At 35.6% G+C, this 26,472-nt stretch overlaps 1 protein-coding gene across 1 annotated transcript in view; it reads right to left on the reverse strand.

Moving 5' to 3' along the window:
* Positions 1–26,472, reverse strand: part of TMEM182 (transmembrane protein 182) — an 89,182-nt gene that overhangs the window by 28,189 nt on the left and 34,521 nt on the right. Inside the window, exon 4 of the mRNA XM_001371414.4 lies at positions 24,301–24,438. Within this exon, the coding sequence (XP_001371451.1) occupies positions 24,301–24,438 (138 nt within the window). The remainder of the gene's footprint in view (positions 1–24,300; positions 24,439–26,472) is intronic.

The following is a 26,472-nucleotide window of genomic DNA, read 5'->3' on the forward strand; positions in this document are numbered from 1 at the left end:
CTTTAGTAACTGTTATCTATAAAAGTATAATCTTCAAGATAATTATTTCTACTTTCACTCCATGTTTTATTTCCAGGTCATTATTCTCCTCTAGACATTTTCTTCATTCTCTGAATTTCTCTTCCACGCTATTAGGGGGGCACCTCCCACTCCACCCCTACCTTTACAGCTCTCTTTTATGTACTGTCTTCATCATTAGACTATAAGCTCCTTAGGAGCATCTAGGTGGCTCAGTGGATAGCCTGAGACCAGAAGCCTTATGTTCAAATTTGATCTCAGATATTTCCTAGCCATTTGACCCTGAACAAATGACTTAGCCCTAATTACCTAATCTTTACCACACTTCTGCCTTGGAACCAATACTTGGTATCACTTTTAAGACAGAAGGTAAAGGTTTTTCAAAAAAAGAACCATAAGCTCCTTGAAAACAGGACTATCTTTTTTTATAATTTCTTAATAAATGCCTGTTGAGTTTTTCTTCCACATTCTTACATTTTTTCTCTTTTTCTTTAATATTCTTAATTCCACAATTGATTAAAAAAACAAATATTTAATTAATTTTCTCTTATTTAAGATATTCAGTCTTTCACATGTATCATATTACTTTAATTCTGCAAATATTCATCCCTTCTCCTTTTCCCCCTTAATTTTAATTACCATAGTTTTTCCTTATACACAATTTCTCTTTATACCAAGAAATCTTAATCTAGGGCCTCCAAATCATTAGGGAGGTCTATGGATTTGGATTGGAGGGAAGTTACATCACTTTTCAAAATAATTCATTTCTTTTGAAATTCTATATATTTTATTCATTCAACAACAACAAACAGTTAATCTGATAAAGGATCTGTAAGATTTACTAGGTTTCTAAAGGAATCCCTGGCACACATGTAAAGGTTAGGAACTTCTGTTCCTTTTGTCTATGTCCTTCATTGGATGAGTATCCAATATTTTTACTTTTTTATATCTCTACTGTATTTCTATTCTCAACACTAAAATTTACATTTTATATAATATGGCCATCAGGCATTAGCCATCTCTACTGAAAGGAAAAGTGATTGTGGTTTCAGAGTAAAGAATAATGATTTAGATTAAACTTTTATTTTCCTGAGAGCAATAACTCCTCCTTTTAATGGGTTCCTGATAGGGGCTGGTCTCTAAAGTTTTCTAAAATCATATAGACTCTCATGTGGCTTCACTTTTGTCACAGAATGTAAGGGGAAGAGAACAGCTGGCTTTTCGATGTCATGTCTAGCCCTAAATTCTAGGAAAGAAATGGGATTTAGGGGTGGAAACTATGCTGGTGGTTTGGCATGTTTAAGTTTATTTATTTCTAGTGAGTCTTTATTGGTGTCATCCACAAGGTGGCATCAGCAATCTTATATTTATATTATTGAACATTTGGGAAGGGATCAAATTAAGAATCCCTTAATCTGTTGAACCATCATGCTGAAGGATATTTTCACATTTTAATGTTTTGTCCAAGCTATACTGATGTGGAAAATGCATGAGAAAGGTAGATTATATATAACATCTATTTAGCATAAGCAATTGAATCATTTTAATACATTTTCTTTGCTTTTCTTTCCATGAATTGAAACACAAAATATCAGAATTATACAGCCTATATTTGAACCTATGGCCTCAGTATCATATTTAACAATCGACAATTTCCCTTTTCTTGAAGATGTCCAATAGAGGTGAACCATTGCTTCTTGAGGTCATATTATGGAAAGTTCTAAATGTAAGAGAAATTTTCCTAACAGCAAGACTAAATGTGCCTCTCTGCAACTTCCAGTCATTTCTCCTAGCTCTGCTCTCTGATGCCAAGCAAAACAAATTGCTTGAAGACAGCTGCCATTCTTACTCTAAACTTTATCTTCTCCAAGCAAAGCATCTCTCCAATTGGTCTTTACCATCCTTGACATCACTCTTCTCTCTATTTTCCATCTGCAGCTTTGCTTGGTTTCCCGTCTAGGAAACATCAGGCTTCCCCCAGGAGAAGTTGATCACCAGAAATCTCATCACCATGCAGATTGACTCAGCTTTGTTGCCATTTCAGCTCCCTCAATTACTCTATCCCTATCATTGGAGGGTGGGAGGGCAGAGCAATACTCCTTCCTAAACCTTCCTTTATAAAGGGCTTAGAATTCTCCAGGTAATTCTCCATTTTCCATCCACAACTCTACTTTTATCTCCCTGAACATCATTTCCCTAGGCCAGGGAACCCCTGGCTTCCCTCCCTCCCTTTTTATTGGCTTTCTTTTGTGCATTAACTTCTCTTAGTAGATTGAATTTTCCTTGAGGGCAGGAAGACCTTTTTCCTTCTTTTTCTTATTTGTATCTCCAGAATTTAGCACAGTGTTTGGAACATAGTAGGCACTTAATAAATAATAATTGAATTCAATTCAATTGGACATCTTTCATCTTATCAATGTCTTTCCTGAATTATGGTGCTGAGAACTGAATACCATCTTCTGCACCTGGATTTCTGACCAGGGCAAAACAAAGTATGACTATCAATTCTCTGTTCCTAGCCACTAGGTTTCATTTATTCTAAACTCATATTAGCTTTTTTTTTTTTGGCTACCCTATCTTTGGACTGATTTGGCAATAAACAAAAATCCCAGATCTTTTTATACGAACTGCTGCTTAGCCATGTTTTCCCCCATCTACATTTTCCAAAAAAAGGAGGGAGGAGGGACACACATCATTTAGTAGAAAATTAATATTTTAGCCCATTGATTTATTTTTTAACAATTGAAAAACTTTATGGTTTAGGGCAGAAGAGTTTTATCTCTCTTACAAAATCACAATATCCCCAGGAGTAGTTTATACTTATTGTAATCTTTATAGTACTATGCATATAGTAGCTCCTCAAGAAGTATTTTTAAATGAATAAATGAATGGAGCCAAAGTAATTGCTAGACAGACATTGTGCTAGTGGTTCTTTTGAAAAGGCCAAGACAAATGTATTTACATAATTGAATATATATTTTCAAGGTAGAGATTTTTTCCTCTCGTGTCCAAATTTATGTGACCCTATGGACCATACTTTCCTTGGGGTTTTCTTAGCAAAGATCCTGGAGTAGTTTGCTATTCCCTTCTACAGTGGATTAAGGGACTTTTAGAGAATTAATAAAAATATTGCCTATCAATAAAAATGATTAAGCTAATTTGTCACCTGGTCCTGTCCCATTTAGAAGTCAACCAAGAAGTATTTATTAATCACCTACAAGAAAAATCAATGTTCACAGTGGATGAGATTATTTAAATGAGAAAGGAAATCCTATCCTTAATAAATAATTATTTCTGTCATAAACTCTTTAAGATGAAGGAAGAAAACACAATCTCTTGGACAGTGCAATGGATTCATATGCAAGAGAAGAATAGTTTCAATAAGGGCTTAACCACTTATTTGCTGTGGTCTCCTATAAATACAACTCGATATTCTGTTTCCTAAGTAATTTACTGCTTTGGGAAGAAAACACTATCTGTTTCAACTAAAAATAATTAGGAGGGGAGACATTCAAATGCTTATTTAATTAAGGCAATAAAAATAGTGCAACAGTATAAAATATATCAGAATATATTTGTAAAATATATTGTAAAATATATCGAAAAAGAGCGATAGAAAGATTTTTGACAGGTCTTCTCATCACTTAAACAATCAGAAGGAATCTCTTCAAGCTATTTAGTAAGTGTTACTACCTCCCTACAGACATGTTTTCTAGCCAGACCTAAAACACAAGAAACAGAGCCTAGGACAATTGACAAAGTCAAGGACTTTAGAAACAAGACTGACTAGATCTTATAATGCCTCTTAGAATGTGGGTCCAAGTGTTATAGACATTTTAAGAGGCATGACAGGGAGAAATAAAAATACTCTCCTATAGAGCACAAAAGGTGAAAAACTAATTTTCCAATATGAAATGTATCTGGTGACCAATAAAAAATACTCTTAGTATTCTTCTTCTTTATTCCCTGCTCCCTGCCCCTCAAGAACCTCAGTCTATTCCAGGGTCTTGTGCAAAATGATAAGACATGTATTTTCCTAAGGTCACTCTCTTCTGCATTGAGCAATTATTCTTTTGAATTCCTCTCAAATGCCTGCCTCTTGAATATTGAAAAAAGAATGTAGGACCTTTAAAAATGCCTCTAAATTCATAAAGCAGGCTACAAGCCTTTCAAGTCATATTCTTCCCAGCCGGCAGTGCCTTTCACTTGTCAATTGTGGATGGCTGTTTATAGTCTGAATCTTTCACCATGCAGACATGAAGACAGCAGGTGCAGAAGAGTGATGTGAGCCTTGTGTGGGTGTGTGGGGGTGCGTGCCTGTAAGTTTAGAATGACTGAGCTCTGCACATAGTAAGTGCTTAATAAATGTTTGTTTCCTTCCATCAAGTCATCAACTCTTCCATAAGTCCTCACTTTGTTTAGATCCCTCTATTTTTTCCATATATTCTTCTTATACTCTTACCACTCTCAGAGGTTACTTTATCTAAAAGAGGATGAGGAGAGTACCAGAAATTGAGAACAGCTACCTCTTTAGAAGTGTGTGCCTCCTTGAACAAAGAAAAGCAATTGCGAGACATGCCCTTTAGTTCTCATGATACTTTTTTCTAGTTTTAATGAAATGAATTTAACCTGTGTGAAAATATCCTTCTACCTAAAACCCCATGGGTAGAAGTCATGTGTTATTAACCAACAACTCCTTATAGGATCAATTCATGACAGAAAATCAATTCTGCCTACTCTTGCTTGCATCTTCAAGAAAAAGGATATGGAAATCACTTCTGAAATCCCTTTTATTTCTAACTCATGTATTTATTATTTGATAATTATGTGGATTTTTGGATCATTTTCCTTTGCTCTTCTAGCTTACACAGAAGTGGATTGGAGTATCTTATCCTTCAAATGCATAGACACTGTCAATGGAGTATTGCCAATAGAGTTTTTTTATTCTAGAAGCAATAATGTATTTATGCTGTTTCAAACCACAACATTCCTCCTGATTCCCAGATTCCTGATTCAAATGCATTATCAATAGCATGCATTTACAAGAATTGTACACAATTAAGAGAATAGTGGAAAAAGCAAAGTTAACTAGCCCTTTCAGTGATGTAATCCCTAACCTTCACCTCATTAGCTCCATGTTCTAACAAGTGGGAAAATGATAAAATTACACTGAAAAACCTAAATAGGTTTGCTAACACCAGCATGTAACAAGGAAAACAAAATGACACACCACATCTACTAAACATTTACATGATACTAGATTTGAACTGTTAACAACAGAAGCCACATCTACTCAGGCTGGATCCACTGAGAAAAAAATGATTATCCAATTAAGATCAATATTTATTTTATTTATACAAATATAATTCTGACTTCATTTTCAAGAAAAAAGCTGATTTCATACACAGTTGGATAATAATGTTGAAAAATATACATTTAAATTGTCTACTTTAAGAAATAATTCAGAATATTGACTTTTTTTTACCATAACCAGAATCATAGAATCTGAATTGGAAGGAACTTCAGAAGCTATATGATCCAATGCCATATAATCTAAAACTATGTAATCTAAAACAGATTAAGAATTAACTCATTGCCAAAAAGAGTTCACTTAGTCTTGGCTTAAAGATCTATAGTGAGAAAGAACCCTTACCTTACTGAGGAAGCCCATCCAAACTTTAAAAAACTCTAAGAATTATAAATTGTTACATTAATATTATTAGTCTAAAGTTGACATTCTGCAACTTTTCCTCAAGATTCCAAGTTCTAATATCAAGAGCCAAATAGAAAAGTGTAATTTTTCTACATGCCATTCCTTGAGAAGACACATTCATATTCTCCCTGTATCTTTTCCAGATTAAATATTTCCAATTCTTTCAACCAGTCTTTATATAGAATCATCTGGAGGTCTCTTCCCAGTTTTCTTGCTTATGGATATCCTCTGGACATCCTCTAGCTTATCAAAATCCTTCCCAAAAAAAGATCCTTCCCTGATCTGAAAGCAATATCTCACATATGACGTTCTAATAAAGGCAGCATAGAGGATTATCACCTCTGTAGTTCTAGACATGATACTTCTCTTTGTGCAGTCTAAAATCAGATTTACTATATAATTGCCACACCATACTGTTAGCTGTTTACATTTGGCTGTGTCCTAGCCTGTTGAGATCTTTTTGGATCCTGATTCTATCCTCTATCCATTTGGCATTTAGTTCCCTCATAAGATGGCACCAACTTCTTTACAGATTTATTTTACATTCTTCTCCTAGCCAAACTGGTCTACTTGTTGTTCCCTATGCATGACAGTCTGTCTCCCACATCTATCCTTTAACACAAGCTGTCTGTCCCCAATGCCTAGAATGTTTTCCTTTCTCACCTTCCTCTTGAAATCCCTAGTTCCATTCAAGGTTTAGCTCAACTGCTACTCTTCTATGATAATATTCCTGATGCCCGTATCCAAAATAATGGTAATAGTTGATGATGATGATGATGAAGATGATGATGGTGATGATGATAAGATGATGTTAATGATGATAATAAAAATAATAATGATGACATAATGATAATGATGAACATTTCTATTGTGCCTACTATGTGCCAGGCACTATGTTAAGTGCTTTACAAATATCATCTCATTTTTTCCCATGTACTTGTTCTTCCCCCAAAAGTAACCACTTCTTAAAAAAATAAATTATACTTATTAGTCTCCCAGTAGTATATATGTCCTTTGGGGGCTCATTTTTGTCTTTGCATTGCTAAAACCTACCATCATATATAGTACATAGTAGGAACTTTTAAATGTTTGGTGAATCAAACTGAATCCAAAGTATAAACCATTCCTTCTAGTTTTCTGTCATCTGCAAATCTGATAAGCATAATATCTGTAGTTTTTTTTTCATTGACAAAAAACACAAAATCAGATTTCTAGAGCACTCCATTAGAAGTCTCTTTCTGCAAAGGTGGAGACCTTTCCTCTGCAGAGGAACTCCTAGCAAATCATGTTGTAGCTATTCTTTGGTTCTAGCCATTCATTTAATTCTGAAACCATCTAACTTACACACATCATAGCATCTTGCTAAAAAAAAGATAGCATACAAGATAATAAATAATATACTTTGCTGAAACCTAGATTAACCACATCTACAGTATTTCCCTGTTCTAGCTGATTAGTTAATAACATAAGCAAAAAGGAAAATAATATTGATCTGGAATGACCTCTTCTTGTTGAAACCCTTTTAGGTCTTTGTGATCCCTGCTTCCTTCTCTAGATATTTACTAATCATACCTTTAATAACAGAGAATTTTATCCAGCTTCAAAGTCAATTTCACTGATATTTAATTTTCAGATCCCTCTTTTTTAAAACTTTTTTGATTCTTCAAAAACTTGTTTTTTCTCCAGTTCTGTTGTACATCCCTATTCTCTATGTTCTGTCATAGATGATTGGCCCTCTGTTAAAAATTACAACTGCCTTTTCTTTATGAAATTGGGAATGTAATTACTTTGGGTCTAAAGAAAGAAATCTAGATCCCTGTTTGTCTTGGGTTTCAGTGTCAGTGTCCCTATTAATATTTTTATTCATCTCCTTCCAATGCAAAGAACATTGTCCTTGATAGAGAAAATAGAAGTAGAACAAAAGTTGAGCAGCTCTGCCATTATTTTCATCCCACTGACCAAGTCCAACAGTCTTACATCTTATTTGCTCCTCCTTTATCCTTTAAATCTAATATTTAAGAAAGTTCATCTCATTTCTCACCAGCATCAGTCTGTTCTCTCTTCCCACTATTCTTGAAGGACTATTTCATTTTTTCTAGTCATCTTTCATTACTTGCCTTTGATTCCATCTTTTGCATAACTGATGTTAAAATTTTGAGTTGCTTGATGAATTTCTGAGGCATCTATCTGTGTCAGTTTCTGGAGACAACTACTCTTTGTTTCTTCAGAATTTCATTTTTGAAAGCTTCCTCCTCTTGAATTAGTTGTCCCTGTAGACCCTCAGGTAATAAGTTACTGTAATTTTTTTTTCTCTGAGCTCTATAAATCTGATGTTGCAAAAATTGATGGTACACCTGTACTAGAGTTGGCTTTCTCCTCTTCTTTTCTATCATGAATTCTAAAATGGAGTGGTTACTTCCTTCCAAGGTGTTCACTATTCTTATATCAGCAGCATTTTCTCCTGGTGGGAAGTGACTCAGAAGATCTATTCCCTTTATGAATATGTTCCCTCTATCTTTTGAATAATAAAATCATCATGAAAGCAAGCCAAGAAGTTCTTAGCTGCTCTGTTTTTGAAATGGAGAGAATTATTGTAGATTTACGGATTATTGAAATCCCTTTCATTACTACATAATGCCTCAATAACAGATCTTCTCTCGAATATTCCCTACCATGCTTCCCCACTTTGGGTTTTGTATTTATTTACATAAATATACATATATATATATATATATAAATATATATATACACACAACACTAATTTCTACCACTCTGTACTCCCACCAACGACCCCCCTTTACCCAAGTTAATTTTCAGGTATTACTCTCCAGAGGTAGGCAGCATGATATTGCAGATAGACAGCTAGCCTCAAAGCCTGGAAGATAAATAATGACTGTGTGACCCTGGACAAAACATTTAATTTCTTAAGACGCAGAGAAGGAGTCAAAGTGCATTGCTTAAGGGAGTTTCCTATAATGAGTAAACCTCAAGTCCAGTACCTATCTCCATTCCCTTCCAGAACCATATTCTAATCATGGATCATGTCCCACCAAGTTATGGTGCTATGAGACAAAATTAGGCTTCCTTGCATTAAGCTCTTTGGATTACCTTGCTTATTATTTACACGTTATACATTTTTATACAGAGAGACGTGGTGTCATAGGTTTATTTTTAAAACTACTTTCATTCGTTTCATTAAATATTTCCCAACTGCATATAAAAAATTTTAACAATCATTTTTCAAACTTTTGACTTCCAAATTCTCTCCCTCCATCTCATCCTAGTCCACTTCTTGAAAAGGCAAGTATTTTTATTTTAATTATAAATATGAGATCATGCAAAATATATTTCTGTATTGGACATTTTACAAAAGAAAATATAAACAATGAAAAAATTAAAATTAAAGAATGGGGAATGGCTCTTATTTGTATAAGTTTGGCTCAGGTTTGTTTTTATTTTCATTCTTCTCTTGAGTCTTATATTTGAAAGTCAAATACTCCACTTTTCTCTGCTCTCTTCATCAGGAATTCTTGAAGGTCCTCTATTTAATTAAATATCCATTTTCCTCATAAAGGATTATACTCAGTTTTGCTGACTAGGTGACTCTTGATTGTGATTGTTAGCTCCTTTGCCCTTTAGAATTTCATGTTCCAAGCCCTCCATTCCTTTAACATGGTAGCTTCTGAACCACATATATCAATAAATTCTTATATCTCTTTTTCCATTTGTACAATTCTATTTTTAAGATGTTATTTTCTTTGTGTTTTTGGTGGCTCTTTTACCAAGTAGCTAATTGTCTTTTCATAATTTTCTTCTGTAGGTTCATTTTATTTACCTAATTTATCTCAACCACTCTTATTTGATTTAGGAAATAACTTTTTAGCTCTTCTGGAATTTTTGTTGGGGTTATGTCCAGTTCCAAATTTTCTCTAAGACTTTGCCTGTAGCTCTTTTGACTTAATTATCTTCTTTTGAGTTTTGTCTTGATTTTCCCTGTCACTATAATAGATTTCTTATGGTCAGGTTCTTTTTTTGTTGTTTACTCATTTTCTTTTCCACCTTTGGAAATTTATTTTAAGGTTGGATTCCATTCCCATGTGGGAGGGGGAGGGACTCTGTCTCAGGCTTCAAGTTTTTTGACACTGACATTTTCAGGGATAGTTCTCGGGTTTTGGAAGTTTTCTGTGTTCACAAGGTGGTGTGATACGGGGAGATGTGGTCACTGTTCTATTGGACTGTACTCTGTCATAGATATAAATTTCAGTTTCTTGGTATCTTGTCTAATGTGACTTTCTTTGTATCACTATTCCTATTCCTATACTTTAGCTACTATATTCCTATATTTATAGTAGCTAAATTCCTATATTTTAGCTGCTAATATCTAGCTTTGTAGATATTGTCTATATCTATAACATAGATGTAATATGTCTACAAATATGTGTTTATATGTATCTTTTAAAGATATATAATGGAAAAAGAAAGGGAGATCAAAAAGGCAGCTTTTTCCAACCCTTTATTATTAAGTTTGAAGCTCTTTTCATTAGATTTTCAAGGCTGTGTAAATATGTGTTTTACTAGTCCTTCATCTCTGACCAAGAGTTCATTATTTTAGTGTTTTAAATTGTGGTTCATGAATCTAAAACCTGTTCTCAGACATTGTCCTCTTCTCATATGTAATATTAAATTCCTATCACTAACTATTAAGACAGTCTCATAAAAGTACATTTTCTTCTATTTATACTTAAATATCTCATTTATGTATATTGATTTTGGCTTTAAAGTCAACATTGCAGAAGAGTTTCAATAAACTTAAGAATTACAGATTTTCAATATCTGGAAAACTTACATTGTCTTCACTCAAATGCATCAATCCTACCTCTCCTCCTTTCCTCAATCTTTCCCACTGTACAGTTCAGGTAAAAGGATGCAAAGCTTGATCTCTACCTGATCATTATCAATTCCTCCACATACCCAGATTCACATAAAGTTCTAACACACAGAGATTGTCCATCATATTTCTTTTAGGTCTACCATGAGAATCTGCCTCAATTTCTTCTCTGAACCTAAAGGATGAGAGATAGGATTATATAGAGACAAGATTTGACAGCAGAAAGTCTGGATTTAATTTCTCCTGACATTTATGTAATTTTTGGACAAATCACCCTGTCTGATCTCATTTTGCTTGCCTACAAATTAGGAATTTTAAAAAAACCTGCTGTACTTCACAGAGTTTAACTGCAAAAAAAAAAAGGAGGAACTTTGATGATTCTAAAATGCCCTCAAAATATGAATTATTATAATATATGTCTAAATACATGTTTCATTTATCTCAATATATGTATATATCATATTATGTAATATGCATATACTCATTCATTTCATCTTTTTTTATATTTAATTTAGACAGAGATATAACTGGGAAGGACCTGCTTTTACTCTTTATATTTAATGTTCATTGTATAATTAAACTTGTACAAGAAGATAAAATGACCACATATTGAAATTGAATAAAAGCATAGGAGTAGAACACATTTAGAAAGTGGTTCAGTGAAAGAATCTTTGGGACAAACTCTTCTAACACACAAGACAAAGGAGATATCCTATCCCCACAAAGTTTTGAGGATTTGTTTACCATTATTTTATGAGGATAGTGAGCTTCTGGTTTATAGTTCTAGTCACTTGACCATGTCTTTCTAGGTATTTCCCAACTACTGAATTTCTTCAAACTATAGAGATTTGTACCTCAATTTTCATTGTTTCCTTGAAAAATTGACATTGACTGAACTGATGCAGAGTAAAATGAGTAGAACCAGAAGAACATTTGTCACAGAAATTAAAACATTGTGGAAAAAGCCAATGTAATGGATTTTGCTACTAGTAGCAATGCAACAGGCCAGGAAACTACTGAAGGACTAAGAATGCTATCTGCATTGAGAGAAAGAACTATGGGAACTATGCAAAAGCAAAACATATGACATCACTTATCACATGTATACGTATACATATGTAACTTGGGGTTTAGGCTTTAAAAATTGCTTTATAGCAAATATGAATATGGAAATAGTTATCAAGTGATAACATTTATACAACCCAGTGGAATTGCTTGTAGGCTCTTGGAGTGGGAAGGGAAGCGGGAAAGGAAAGAAAATGAATCACATAAACAAGGAAAAATATTTTAAATTTTTTTTAATTGTTAATAAAAAAAATCTACATTGACCAAAAGGTCTGGGATTCATAAGGATTATCTTTTTGCAGTTTCTGTTGACAATGACCTGGTCCTAACTCTCCAATCATGGAAATAGAACATCATTACATGATAATTTGTTTGACTTTTCTTAATTGTTACTATAATTAATAGCCAAACTGGCCAGGGTTTCAAGATTCATGCCCAACCTTTTCAACAATTCTATCAAAGTGATATCAGAGTCCATTGGTGATTATTTCTACTTTTCTTGCTCACCAGTCTCTTCTCATCTCTATGCTATGGCTAATGGGTTAGGCTTTGAGGTTTGTGTGGCCCTCAGCCAGTTGCTCTATACCTGTTTCCTCATCTGTAAAATGTGTTAAATAATAGCAACTACCTCATAGGGTTTTTGTGAGGATAAGATGAATTGACATATGTAAAGCTTTGCAAACCTCAAAGAATAATGTTAGTATCAATATATGTATTAGCTTTAGTATTATTAACTTAGTGAGAGCCTCTACTAAAGTTCTACTCTGTCAGGCCCAGAGACAGGAGGTCCTGGGTTCAATTCTCACCTCAGACACTTTCTAGTTTGTGATTGTGGGCAAGTCACTTAATCCCCATTGCCTAGCCCTTACCACTCTTCTGTCTTAGAATCAATACTGATTCTAAGGTAAGAGGTAAGGGTTTATAAAAATAAGTAAATAAAATAATAAATAAATAATAATAAAGTTCTACTCTGATAACTCAACATGGTATGGATATGATCACTGGCCAGTAGGATATAAATTCTAGTGGGTCATAATAAGCTGAAATAATTTTGCATATGAGCAAATGAATATCTATCATTTGAGGACCAGCCTCACTAAGGTAAGAGAGGCTCCTCTCTTGGAAAGTTGGCCACTAGGAGATAAATGTTTGGGGACACAACAAATCATACAGACTATCCACGAAGGTATGGAAAGGGTATTCTGGTCAGCATTTCTTATGAGAATATGTACCCTGATGAAGTTATGGAATCTCATAAACTATTAAAGTATCTTAATGGGCTAACTGACCTTACTGCCAGAGTTGGACTTCTCCAGGGAACACTGAGACACTCTTGCATTATGCTTGACCTATTGTTCTATCCATTTAGGCAGAAAAATTAATGGTAGGTCATGGAAAAAGCTTGTCTAGTAAAGAGAGCCAGAACACTACTGGCTCCGTCCTTTGCTCAGGACAAACAGGTATGACATCAGTATACCTCTGCTGTGGGAGAAATGTCAGGCAACCCTTTCCACTGGCATTACCCAGTTGATGTTCTCATGCAACAACGGAGAGCCAAGTTCTGCCCTTTTATAGTTTAGTATTATCCCATGAAAGAGGGAATTAAACCCTGCATATAGAATTAGTAAAATAGAAATGGACCACATTAAGTCTCAGCAGCACCTGCCCTAAAGAATCATTCTGGGTAGGCATATGACAGAAATGAATCTAGATGAATGTGAAACCATAGATTCATATACAAGACAATCATAATAGGTCCACATAGCATTTGAAAGCTTACGAAACACTTTTCTCACAAACAGCTCTGTGAGGAAGGTAATAAAAGTCTTATTCTAATTTTTTAGATCAGAAAACTCAGATTCTGAGAACTTAGGGTCCCCCTCGAACCCCAGGATCACATAGCCAGTTAACTTTTGAGTCAAGAATTAAGCCAAGGTCATCACAGATTTAGAATTCGAGTAGTCCTCTGGGGTCACCTTCACAATCATGATCTTTCCACCATCATCTACCCTGAAGTCATCAGTGCTCTTTTCCTATTGTCACTTGTCCTTTTCCAAATGCAATAATAATTAGACCTACTACTGGTCTAACCTGTTCATGTGGGAGCAGTCACACAACCATCCTAGGACAATGCATTATAATTTTGTTATATAATCTTAACTGGGACCTTGCCATTGCATAACAATCATTTTTACTCTTTTGATTTAATCCTCTCTATGATGGTGATTCCCAGATCAGACATATTTAGGTAAGATAAAGCTCTATGGATAGAGACCTCTACCTATAGATATAGATACCCCCAGACCCATTCTCTCTCCCACACTTTACTCCAGCTGGATGTCCCAAAGCCAAAGGCAAAACTTCATATTTCTTTCCCCTATACAATTCCTTCCCCCTAACTTCCCTGTTTCTGTCAAACCTGCAATCATCTTTCCACTCTTCAAGGATTCAGTCTCAGAATCATCCTTAACTCTCCCTTCTCCCTTACCCTTTACAGCCAACTGCCATGTCTTTTTCTGTCTCTAAAATATAACTAGCATTTATTGTTTTCCCTCCACTTAGAAAGCCAGGACCTTAGGTTCAGGCCCTCATCCCTACTGAATGAGATTTTTTAAAGAGGCTAATCTAGTCCCTGCCTTCTCCCAGGGATCCTCCACGTCACTGGTAATTTATATTTCTAAAGCATAGGTCTGACCATGCCACTCATTTCCTCAAGAAACAACAGTAACTCCCTCTTGTCTTTAGGATAAAATAGAAGCCATTAAAACAACAACAACAAACCTAACCTTCTGTCTTAGAATAAATGCTGTGTATTGGTTCCAAGGCAGAAGGGTGGAAGGAGTAAGGCAATAAGAATGATGTGGCTTGCCCAGAGTTAGTGTCTGTAGTCAAATCTGAACCCAGGACCTTCCATCTCTAGGTCTGGCTCTCAATTCACTGAGCCATGGTGGACAAGATCCATTTCCTTCCTGCATGAGGTTTTCTTGTAAATCAAGTCCTTGCAGTGTATTCTGTATCTTACTCATCCATACTCCCAACTGCCCCCAATAAGTGATTTTTAGAGGAATTTAAATTCATTTACTGAGTGGCTCCAGCCTACTTCACCAGGCTAATTAGACTCCATCTTTCACATACTCTAACTTCTGGCCAGACTGATTTTATTTAGTATATACCAAGATGATCCTCACCTGTCCTTATAGAATCCCTAATTACCTTCAAAGTTCAGTTTAGTTAGCACACAATACAGGAAACACATTAATGCTCAGTGACTTCTCTCTGAAATGACTCTGTTTCCTCTTTCTTTATATTTGAGTTAAATTTCTGTCATACATGTTTCTTTCCAATAAAATGTAAGCTTCTTAAAATCTAGGACTACTTAATTTTATTTTCCCTTGTACCCTTAGCACCTAGCACAAAGTCTCATTCAGAATAATAATTAATAATAACTTATTAATAAATACTTGTTGAATAAATCTAATAAAAGTATTCAGATGAGGAAACTGTGTCAAGAAAGTTTAAGTGACTTTCCTACAAGTGGAGTAGAAAGACAAACAAACAAATAAAAAAGAGCTAACATTTGACCCTCTTTCAATAACTCTCTACTGCTATGCTCTAAGAAACACCATGATACATCTTTTTGAAAGTGAGAAAGTACATAGACAAACAAATGTTGAAAATAAATCTTAGAATGCAACTCTTTATGTGGCATTCTAAAAAGTGCTTAACTTAGAGTCAGAAACCCTAGGTTACAAATCTAAGACTACACTAATTTCTAGCTTCATGATTGTGGCAAATCATGTTGCTTTTATGGGCTCTAGTTTCTTCTTGGGGACTTCTTGGGAGCAGAGACTGTCTTGGTTTTTCTGTTTGTATCCCTAGAACTTAGCACATTGCTTAGCCCTGATTAAGTGCTTAATAAATGTTTTTTCATTCATTCATTCTTGATTCAAGGCTTCACTAATGTTTCAGGAAGACTTTGAAAATTGTAGGCTCTTGGAAGGGTATAAATTTCATGAGTCATCTAGTCAAACCCACACCCAAAATGGTGATGATTTAGTCAACCAGTCTCAAATGGAACAGTTTTAGTGATAGGAACTTATGATCTATCAAAGCAAATCATTTCATTTGGGATGAGATCATTTACTTCAATACTGTCCTTTCATCCAGCTTAAATGTGAATTTTCATTACTCTCATTCCTTGGTTACAGAACCATAGAATTTCAGACTTTGAAGGAAATTCAGAGACTACATAATTTTTATAAAAATAATTTTTATAAAATTTTTATAAAAATAACTCTAACAAGTATGCATCCAATCTTTTACTTAAGGATCTCTATTGAGATTCATTTCATTTTTAAATAACCAATTGTTGAGTTTTTCTTTATATCATCTAAGTGTGAGTCAATAACTTCAAATATTTCTAGTTCTTCTTGATAAGACAAAGCAGAATAAGTCTAATCTGTTCTTGCTCTCTAAATAACTTAAGACCTACTGTCATGTTTTCCCTAAATCTTCCCTTCTCCAGGCTAAACTCTCCTGGCTCTATCAGCTAGTCTTCTATGACATCATGCTATATATTAAAAAGAATTACTATTGTATCTAAGTACAGGCTTTGCCCAGAGCTAACCCTCAACAAAAACTTGAAACCAGAGGAATTTCTCTGTGTCCTCTGATTTACCATGCTCTCATTTTAGGATCTATCCATCTACTCCACACTCTGGCTGAAATATTTTTCTAGCAAAATATGTGATGCGATGCCAAGTGATTCACTTAGGGACATGAAAATGGATTTTAAAGAAAAGCTGGGTGGATACTTATCTAGAATGTCTTTGTTTGTTTTTGTTTTGTTTTTAACCATTACCTTTTGTCTTGGAATCAATACTGTGTTTATTGGTTTATTGGTTCCAAGGCCAAAGAGTAGTAAGGGCTAGGCAATGGGGGTTAAGTGACTTGCCCTGGGTTACACAGCTGGGAAGTGTTTGAGGTCAAACCTCCAAACCTAGCACCTCCCATCTCTAGGCCTGGTTCTCAATCCACTGAGCTACTCAGCTGCCCCCCACACCCCAGTTTTAATGGGTTGGACTCAATTTTTTTTATGGCATTCTATCTCTTGCTGATGTTGTCAGTCATTTTTTAGTCGTGCCTTATTCTTCATGACCCTATTTGGGGTTTTCTTGGTAGAGATATTGGAGTGGTTTGTCATTTCCTTCTCCAACTCATTTTACTGATAAGGAAACTGAGGCAAATAGAGTTAAGTGATTTACTCAGGGCCACACAACTATATAAGTGTCTGAAGTTGAATTTGAACCCACAAAGGTGAGTCCTTCTGATTACAGACCTACCACTCTAACCACTCTACCACCTAGTTACTCCATTCTATCTTTAGGGTTATATAATTTTACTTTTGGGAAGGGAATGGAGAGCGAGGAAGGATATATCAGCCTGGGAAGGGAAGACAAAGTTATTAGGTTATCCTTGAAGGAATTACTTTATTCCCGTGTGTTCTATATATCTTCAAAATCGGGATAACAATAGTTAACATCTACCTCCTTCACAAGGAAGACCTTTGGTTAAGACTCTGAAAAACTTATATGACAGATATCATACACTGAAAATTTTTCAATGGGACTATTCACCCAAAGGGGGGGAAATTCATTTTTAAGTTGAAAAGAAATTAAGAAAGCATCTATTGTACATCAGGCTAAATCAAGGTGATGGAAACCAATGCCTTCTGAAACTCCTGGCATTGCAAAAGGACAGAGTTCATAAAGCCACCTGTACCATTTCCCAGGTCTTTCTACCTGCCCTTCTGCTGCTTTCCAGACCTTGAGCTTCTTATTCCCAATGTTGTACCCCACATCTATGTCTCCCCAGGCTTTGCCATCTCTCCTGTTGCTTTGCCCCCTATACTCTTAGGATTTGCAATCTGAACTGTCTTAGAACCTCAAAAACCATCTGGTCAAGCTTGCCATTTGCTTTGAATTTACCCTCTTTCAGATAAGTTTTCTTCTTTTATTACAACAGAAGCTTCTTGAAAGCAAGAACAGTCTCACTTTTTTTATTTGTAACCTCAGCAGTTAGCACATAGATGGGCTAGATTAAATGGTATAGACTAAGTGATTACATTTTTTAAATTATTCATAGGGTCATAGATTTAGACTGAAAAAAAAACTTCAAGATAATTAAGTGTAGGATTCTCATTTTATAGATGAAAAAACTGAAACACAGAAGGTACAACTTGCCTATGTCACATTACTAATTAATGCCTACTGTAAGATTTGCACTGAGGTTTTCCTAATTCCATCACAATGCCTGATCCACACGATGGGGTTTTCTTGGCAAGGATACTGCAGTGGCTTGTCATTTCTCCCTCCAGCTCATTTGATCAAGGAGGAACTAAGGCAAATGGGGTAAGTTTTATCATCTGACAACTGAATTCACCAAGACTTCCTCACTTCAGACCTTGCACTCTATCCTCTGTACTACCTATTTGCCCCAAGTAGAGTATATAAATTGGGGGTGGGGGAGTGTAATACAACAGGGTAAGGTCATTGGAATTGTGAATAAAACTATCTGGTCCAGATAATAAATTCAGAATTATTCTCTCTAACTATATTTTCCTACTTCTAGTTTCTTTCTAAGCGCAAACCGTTTCCTCTTGAGCACAGCCCAGAATGGTATCTTCCTCCTGAGGCACGCAGCCAATTAAAAAATTTGCCCCAGCGGAGCTTGCTTTATCTTTTCAGCTATTCTACAATCCCACAGTCACTCTGGGATAATCAGGAAGTCCAAGTATTTGGTGCTACACCCATGTTACTTCATAATCCCTTGCTGTCTAAGTCTTCCACCTCAGGAAGAAGAAAAATGAAAGGAAGTAGAGTAGGGCAGTATTCAGTTTACCACCAAAAAATAAAGTAAAGATACAAAATACTGCCTTGAAGTTACCCCCAAATTGGCCCTAGCCCTTCGGTGATACATGCCTCAGCACATAGTAGAAGGTTATTCTAGAAGAAATTTGAAGAGACAGAGAAATGTATTATTGGCCTGGAGTTAACTGTTGCTGATTCTCTGCGTCCTCACCTACATGTTCCTTGGGGGAAATGGAATTCTCAAAGGACCACCTTTTCATTTAGTGAAGAGGTTCTTAATCTGGAATCTGTGAATGTGTGTTTCATACACACATGTATACATACATACATGTATATGTGTTTGTACATATATGACATGTGAAATATAGGTTATGTGTGTATAAACTATATTTCAATATAAGTTATTTCTTTTGTAAGCCTATGTTTATGCTATGCATTTAACAATATTCTACTGAGATATCCACTGGCTTCATCAGATTGCCAAAAGGGTCATGACTCAAAGAAAAGCTAAAAAAAACCCTGATTTAATAGCTTGTGGGAATCAACAGGGGAAAATTATGAATCATTTGCAATCATCAAATGGTGCTAAATGCACCTCAGGTTTACCTCAGGCAGCTTGTGCTTGAATTCTTCCCAACCTTTGTGGCAGGTCAAGTTTTTTCTTTTCTGATAAAAATGAGATCTAAGAGAGTTATGAGAAGTCTTTAAATACTAGGCACAGGGGTATGTGTTTGATCTAATATGCAATAAAGAACAACTGAAAGTCATTTTGTTAGGGATCATATTAGTCATATCTCTCCATTTAAATTTTAATTTCTTTGAAATTGGGAATCATTACCTAAGCTGTTCGGTGACACAATGGATTGAATCCTGTGTCTGGAGTCAGGAAGGGCTGAGTTCAAATCCAGCCTCTGACCTTTACAATTGTTGTGACCCTGAACAAGTCACTAATCCTCTGTTTGCTTATTTCCTCAACTGTAACATGGGGATAATAATTGCATCTATATCATAGGGTTGTTGTAAGGTTCAGATCAAACAGCATTTCTAAATTGCTTATTTATCAGGGTGCTTTGCATAGGGTGGTGCTATACAAATGCTTCCCTCTACTCTCCTATGCTTCTTTTAGATTCCTCTTATCATCTACTTGTTATCAGATCATTAAGTCTTATTTGGGCAGCTTCTAAAGCAAACAACTCATGGATGCATATTTGAATACCTGAGGCAATCATTAGGGATCTGAGGGGGAAAAGCCATTAAATATTTTTACACCATCAGGAGAGAGATGAGACCTCAGAATTCAGTAGGATAGGGTCCTTCCCCCTCTCCATGCAGATCTATACCTTCTTTGCATCTCAGTCTTAGGGACTTGACTAGGATATAGGCAATAAGAATATGTTAGAGGAAGGATTTGAACTAGTCTCCCTGGCTCTCCTGAGACTTTTTATTTATAAATTCCATATATAATCAATGTCTTATACAAATTACATTTATACATCATATATCACATGAAAGTATTCCTGCATGAGTTGTATATATGCACATACAAATTGTATATGCACATTATATTATACACATGTATTATATAGCACATACATGCATATAGTATTAATTATACATGCATATATAAACTTTACATATGCACAGATGAGTTTATTGCCGAGTCATTTTCAGTCATGTCCAACTCATTATAAATGTAATGCATGTATATAAATAAATAAGCACAAAGTATTAGATTATAATTCTAAGAGATCTGTTGTTATTGTTCAGTTGTGTCTGACTCCTGGTGACTTCATCTGGAGTTTTCTTAGCAAAGATAATGGGAAGATATGGGAATGGTTTGCCATTTCCTTCTCCAGTTCATTTTCCAGATGAGGAAACAGAGTCAAATAGAGTAAAGAGACTTATCTAGGGTCAGGAGGCTAGGAAGTATTCAAGGCCCGATCTGAGCTCAGGAACATGAACCTTCCTGGGTCTGGACCACCTAGCTGCCCCCATGTATGAGTATGTGTATATAAATTGTAATATAGCAATATGCACACACACATACACATGCCAGTCACATACTGCTTCTGTTCATGGGTCACCATTAAGAAAGATGAACAATACCATCTAATCCTTGTCCAAAAAATGACATAAATACTTATGTGAAGTGAGTTGAATTCTCAAGAGAAACTTCCAAGGAAAAATCAGTATAATTTTGACAATTCAAATTGGGAAGGATTCAAAAAATTTTCCAAGGAAACTAGCCTTGAGGCTTAGGATTTCTCCATTGAACCTGTTCTTTAACTAGAAAAATAATACCAACAATGAGGAGAATATATGTCCAGAATGTCACTTCATGTCACATGCCCAGCTACGTAATACTACTCTTGATTCAAATATGGTCAAAGGAAGAATGATAAATGCTGGTAGACAGCTCTGGGTTTGAGTCTATTCTACCTGGAAGAAGGGAAAAGGTAAAAGAAAATGAAATGTGAATCCTGGTTTTAAAGCTAATAAATTCATCTATACTCACTGCTGTCCACTCTTTGTTATGACACTAGCAAATAGAATAACGTGCCTGAGCTCACTCATAGGCAATATATATGTGATATTCTGCTGCTGTCGTTCAGTCCTTTTCAGTCAGGTCCAGTCTAATTGTCTGTGACCCCATTTGGGGTTACATTTTAGATATGTATGAATGAGTTTGGTGCTCAGTCATTTCAGTCATGCCCAACTCATTGCAAATGTAATATATGTATGCAAATAAGTAAGCACAAAGTAATAGATTATAATTCTAAGAGGTTTGTTGTTACTGCTGAGTTGTGTCTGACTCCTGGTGACTCCATTTGGGTGCTTGTTGGCAAGATACTACAGGGGTGGCCATTTCCTTCTCCAGCTCATTTTATGGTGGGGGGGGGGGGGGGGGGGATAAGGGCAAACAGAATGGAGCCCAGGGTCTGAAGGCCAGACTGGGACTCAGGAAAATGAGCTCTATCCACTGTACCATCTAGCTGTCGCCATCATATTCACCCATGATATTTTAACTTGGGTTAATTTTTTTCTGCTCATCAGACGCCATAAGAAAGTCTATAGGTACAAGGAGGTCAGCACATTTCTGGAGTTGTCACTTTCTCCAGACCAAAAGAATAGCTATTATTTGAAAATAAGGTTTTCTTTTTTTCCAGCCTGGTGTTCCCTTAGGTAGGACTGACTACCATAGCCTGATTAAATGAAAAAAAGATTAAAATGAAACACTGAAGGTTGTCATCCTACTAATCACATGTCCCAGAGGCGCTTTGAAGATTTTAGTAGGAGTTAATCACAAATGAGGATTCCATTCCCACTAATATTAAATGCAGGTTAAACAATTAGGAGGACAGCCCTGCTTCTCCAGTTGGGAAAACTCGACAAGAACTTTGCAGAGGAAACTAATAAGGTGTAACATGTCCACAGGAGAGTACCCTGGATGATGAAGGGACTTGAAACCATGCCATGTGCGGATCAACGTTAAGTAAGTGGGGATATTTAGTCTGGAGGAGACAAGATTTAAGAGCGGCATGATAGCTCTCTTCAAGTACTTGAAGACTGTCATGTCAGGTGAAAGACTGAGTAAAAATTGTTTTACTTTGCCTGAAAGAACAGCACTAGAAGCTGAAGGGTAGAAGTTACAGGGAGACACATATATATCAGCTCAATACATGGTAAGACTTTCTAGCAGAATTATCAAAAAATGGAATGGGATCCCTTGGAAAGGAAGGAATTCTCTGTCCTGGGAGGTCAAAGTAGAGGCTACATGACAACCTGTCATGAATACTGTCATTGTTAACATTTATGGAACATTTTAATTTATTAATTGTTGTTTAGTTGTCCAATTTTTTTTCAACCCCATTTGGGGTTTCATTGGCAGAGATATTAAAGTGATTTGCCATTTCTTTCCCCAGCTCATATTATACATGAGGAAACTGAGGCAAAGTTAAGTGGCTTTCCCAGGTTCACATGGCTAGTAAGTGTCTGAGATTGAGTTTGAAGTCAGGAAGATGAGTCTTCATGACTCTACACCTACCACTCTGTCTTCTGAACCAGACAGCTGCCTAATTTAACTTTTACTTATACAAAACCTATATGTGGTATGTAATACATAATTATAAATCATATAATAAATTGCATTAACAGATTTATATGTGCAAAATATAGGAGATAGAGAGATAAATAGGCAAACAGGTAGGCTGGCAGGCAGACAGGCAAACATAGATAGATAGATAGATAGATAGATAGATAGATAGATAGATAGATAGATAGATAGATAGATAGATAGACAGATGGATGGATAGATAGACAGATGGATAGATAGATAGATAGATAGATAGATAGACAGACAGATAGACAGATAGATGGACAGACAGACAGATGGTCAGATAGAGAGAGAGAGACGGATGGATGGATAGATAGAGAGATGGATAGAGAGAGATGGATAGATAGATGATAGATAGATAGATAGATAGATAGATAGATAGATAGATAGATAGATAGATAGATGGACAGACGGACGGACGGACAGACAGACAGACAGACAGACAGACAGATAGATAGATAGATAGATAGATAGATAGATAGATAGATAGATAGACGGATGGATGGATAGACAGACAGACGGATAGATAGATAGATAGATAGATAGATAGATAGATAGATAGATAGATAGATAGATAGACAGATAGATAGATAGATGGACAGACAGACAGATGGTCAGATAGAGAGAGAGACAGATGGATGGATAGATAGAGAGATGGATAGAGAGAGATAGATGGATAGATAATAGATAGATAGATAGATAGATAGATAGATAGATAGATAGATAGATGGATAGAGGGAGGGAGGGAGGGACGGACGGACAGACAGACAGACAGACAGACAGAAGACAGACAGACAGATAGATAGATAGATAGATAGACAGACAGACAAATGGATAGATAGATAACTTAATAATAGAAACAGCTTAGCATAGTGTTTAGAGAGTCAGTCTCAGTACTAGGAAGATATCAGTTCAAGTCTTGTCTCTGACATGTACTTACTGTTTTAAGATTTACATATTACTTGAAATGTGCTACTTTGAATCTTTACACAAACTCTGTGATGTAGGTTCTGAAAGTATTAATGATTTCCTCTTTGCAGAGGAGAAAACTGGCTCTATATAGCACTATAGTGTCACTTACTAGTTAGTTAGTAGTGAAGTTACTAGAGTCACAGACTTCATGTTTCAGACCTTTCTCTTTTCTACTCTGAGCCTAGTCACTATGTCATGATGCCCCTCAAGAAGGTGTTCATGCTGTTAGACCAATGTTTAACTACAAGAATTTTGAGAGTCCTTCTAACTCTTCAATTCTTTGGCTCTGAATTTTTTCCACCGACTCTTAAGATATGTTAAGAATGGAAAATGCCATTTTAGTAAAAGTATTAATTGTCAAACTATCAATATTATAAAAATAGATTAATAAAATATATTTGTTCAAAATGTTGCTATATCTGTGGTTTATGATCTATCCACTTGGAAGCCTGGTGCATTAAGGAAGAGAAGGTATTATTTCCTCTCTTTTACAGATGGAAAAACTCATGCTTGGATAGACTGGACAGATACTTGTCCAAGATCATGTGGAGAGTCAGTGGTCCAGTTAGGAGTCAAGTCTTGGCCTCCCCAAAACAGAAATTTTTTAAAAGAATGAATGACACTGGACCGAAAACCATGCACAAGGTACAATTGTACCTACCAGCAGCGATAAAGGTTCCTCCTGCTGCTTTAAACAGAATATGGCTGGCAAAGGGAGCAGCGCAGATGATGAAGAAGGTGGCAATTATTGCAGCCACTACACCCAAGAGAAGGAACACTGCCCAGAAACCACGATAAACTGGAAACCAAGAAGAGAGGAAATCAGAAAGGAAGAGAAAAAAAAATTAAAAATTTAAACCATCAGACAATGAAGTTTCCTTCTTGTTTTCATTTTTCTAATTGCAAAAACAGCAGCCCTTCTATGATTGATCCTAGGATATAGTGTGTGCCATGTGTATTGAATTAGACTTAACCCTCAGATCTTATCTTACAACCATGGAATAAATGATAGTAGACTACAATCAAACCTGGATCCTTGGTATTTGTACCGCACACATACTTAATATACTTAGGGAGTTAATTTTCCCCAACCAGATTTTACATTTTAGAAGCTGGAGTAGCAAAAGCTGCAGGCAATATTCTTTTGAATGACTGCCCAGCTGGATCAGATATGTGTTCCACCCCAAATGTAGAAAAAAAACATAAAAAGAAATTGAAATTCTTAGCACTAGGCCTCAAAAAAATCACATACACACACAAACCCCAACCCAACCCTGATAGAATAATTTCTTTTCTTTTTCTTTCTTTCCTTTTTTTTTAAACAGCAAATCAACTACTTGAAAGCTGGTAATACCCACCAACTACAGTCCTACTGTATGGATTGCCCATCTTTTTTTAAAAATACATATATTGTAAAGCAACAAAAATGGCAAGAAAAACTCAAAACAATGTTTTCCAAGCATAATTGAGCTTTAAAATCAGATACATTCAGGCAGAAAAATTCTGTCCTAATATTTGTACTTTGTTAAATTCAAAATGTGAAGTTTCAGAAGGCTCTTAGTCAAGGACAAGCAATACTGAATTAATGGATGCAGCTGGTGATAAATGGACTGAGGGTTTGGCGACATATAGTAGCCAAATAAAAAGGGTTTCTAATGATCATTTTTGAGCTGGTTAATTGCACATCTATTAAACAAATTCATCACTTTCCAAAGGCTAAAACACTGAAATAAATTCTTCTTGTAAATTTAAGTAGAGGGCCCTCAATGGAACCTATTAGCCAAATTATGAGTTCTTATGCAATGTGTTGCAGAATAGGAAAACATTAACTGCAGAAAGAAAGGAGGCAAAAATCTTTTTAAAAGGTCCACCTGGCAAAGCTGAAATATGTCAATCAAATGGAATCTTATGAAATGAGAGGGATAGTTGTGGGTGGGGGTTGGGGGGGAATGTAAAGGAGCAGAGAAGTGACATTGCTTATGGTACTGCAGCTAAAGTAATCAGTCAATCAATCATCAAGCAGAGTAGTGTGAATATATGTTCAATGATTAAGACTCAAAAACCTTAGCCCAAATTACCTTGCTTAACTCTCTGCATCACCTGTAACCATAGGACAATGAGTCAGCTTTATACATCATTTAAAATTGTCATAGGAATGATTAAACCTAATGCTTCATAACAAGAATTTCAATAAATTACTTATCTTAATATTACTAAATGACAGTCAGCTTGGCATAGGGGATGGACAGCTAGACTTGTTATCAGGAAGATGTGAGTTCAAGTCTTTCTTTGATACATACTTAAAAAAAAAAAAAACCTTAACATTCTGTCAGCATCAATTCTAAGGCACAAGAGAGGCAAAGGGCTAGTATCTGAGATCAGCTTTGAACCCAGGACTTTGATACATACTTAGTGGGATCCTAGACAAATCAGTTAACTTCAAAGTGACTCAGGCAAATGACTTAAAACTATGTGTTGTAGAAAAGGTGACTATTTGCTTTGGGAAAAGGAGTTGCCATTTCAATCAGGAGTTTCCTGTACCAATGAAATAACAAGTTTGCCATTTATTTATTTGTCATCTGGAGCAAATCAGCAGCACTGCCACCATAAACTATTTTGTGTCATGCTCAAAACTCAGAGAAAGGGAATTATTTCAATCAAGGATCCCTTTTCCACAGTTAAATGATTTATATGTGGGCAGGACTGGGAAATTTGAAGTCTACTTTTGTCCCACTTTATGCTAATCATTTTTCCTCCAGGTAAAAGTTCTAATACTGGCTAGTAATTATTCCATTATTGTTGGTCCTTGGTTTTCAAAGAAGACCACTGACAT

The sequence above is a fragment of the Monodelphis domestica genome, chromosome 8 (genome assembly GCF_027887165.1).
Source record: "Monodelphis domestica isolate mMonDom1 chromosome 8, mMonDom1.pri, whole genome shotgun sequence".
Classification (NCBI taxonomy): domain Eukaryota; kingdom Metazoa; phylum Chordata; class Mammalia; order Didelphimorphia; family Didelphidae; genus Monodelphis; species Monodelphis domestica.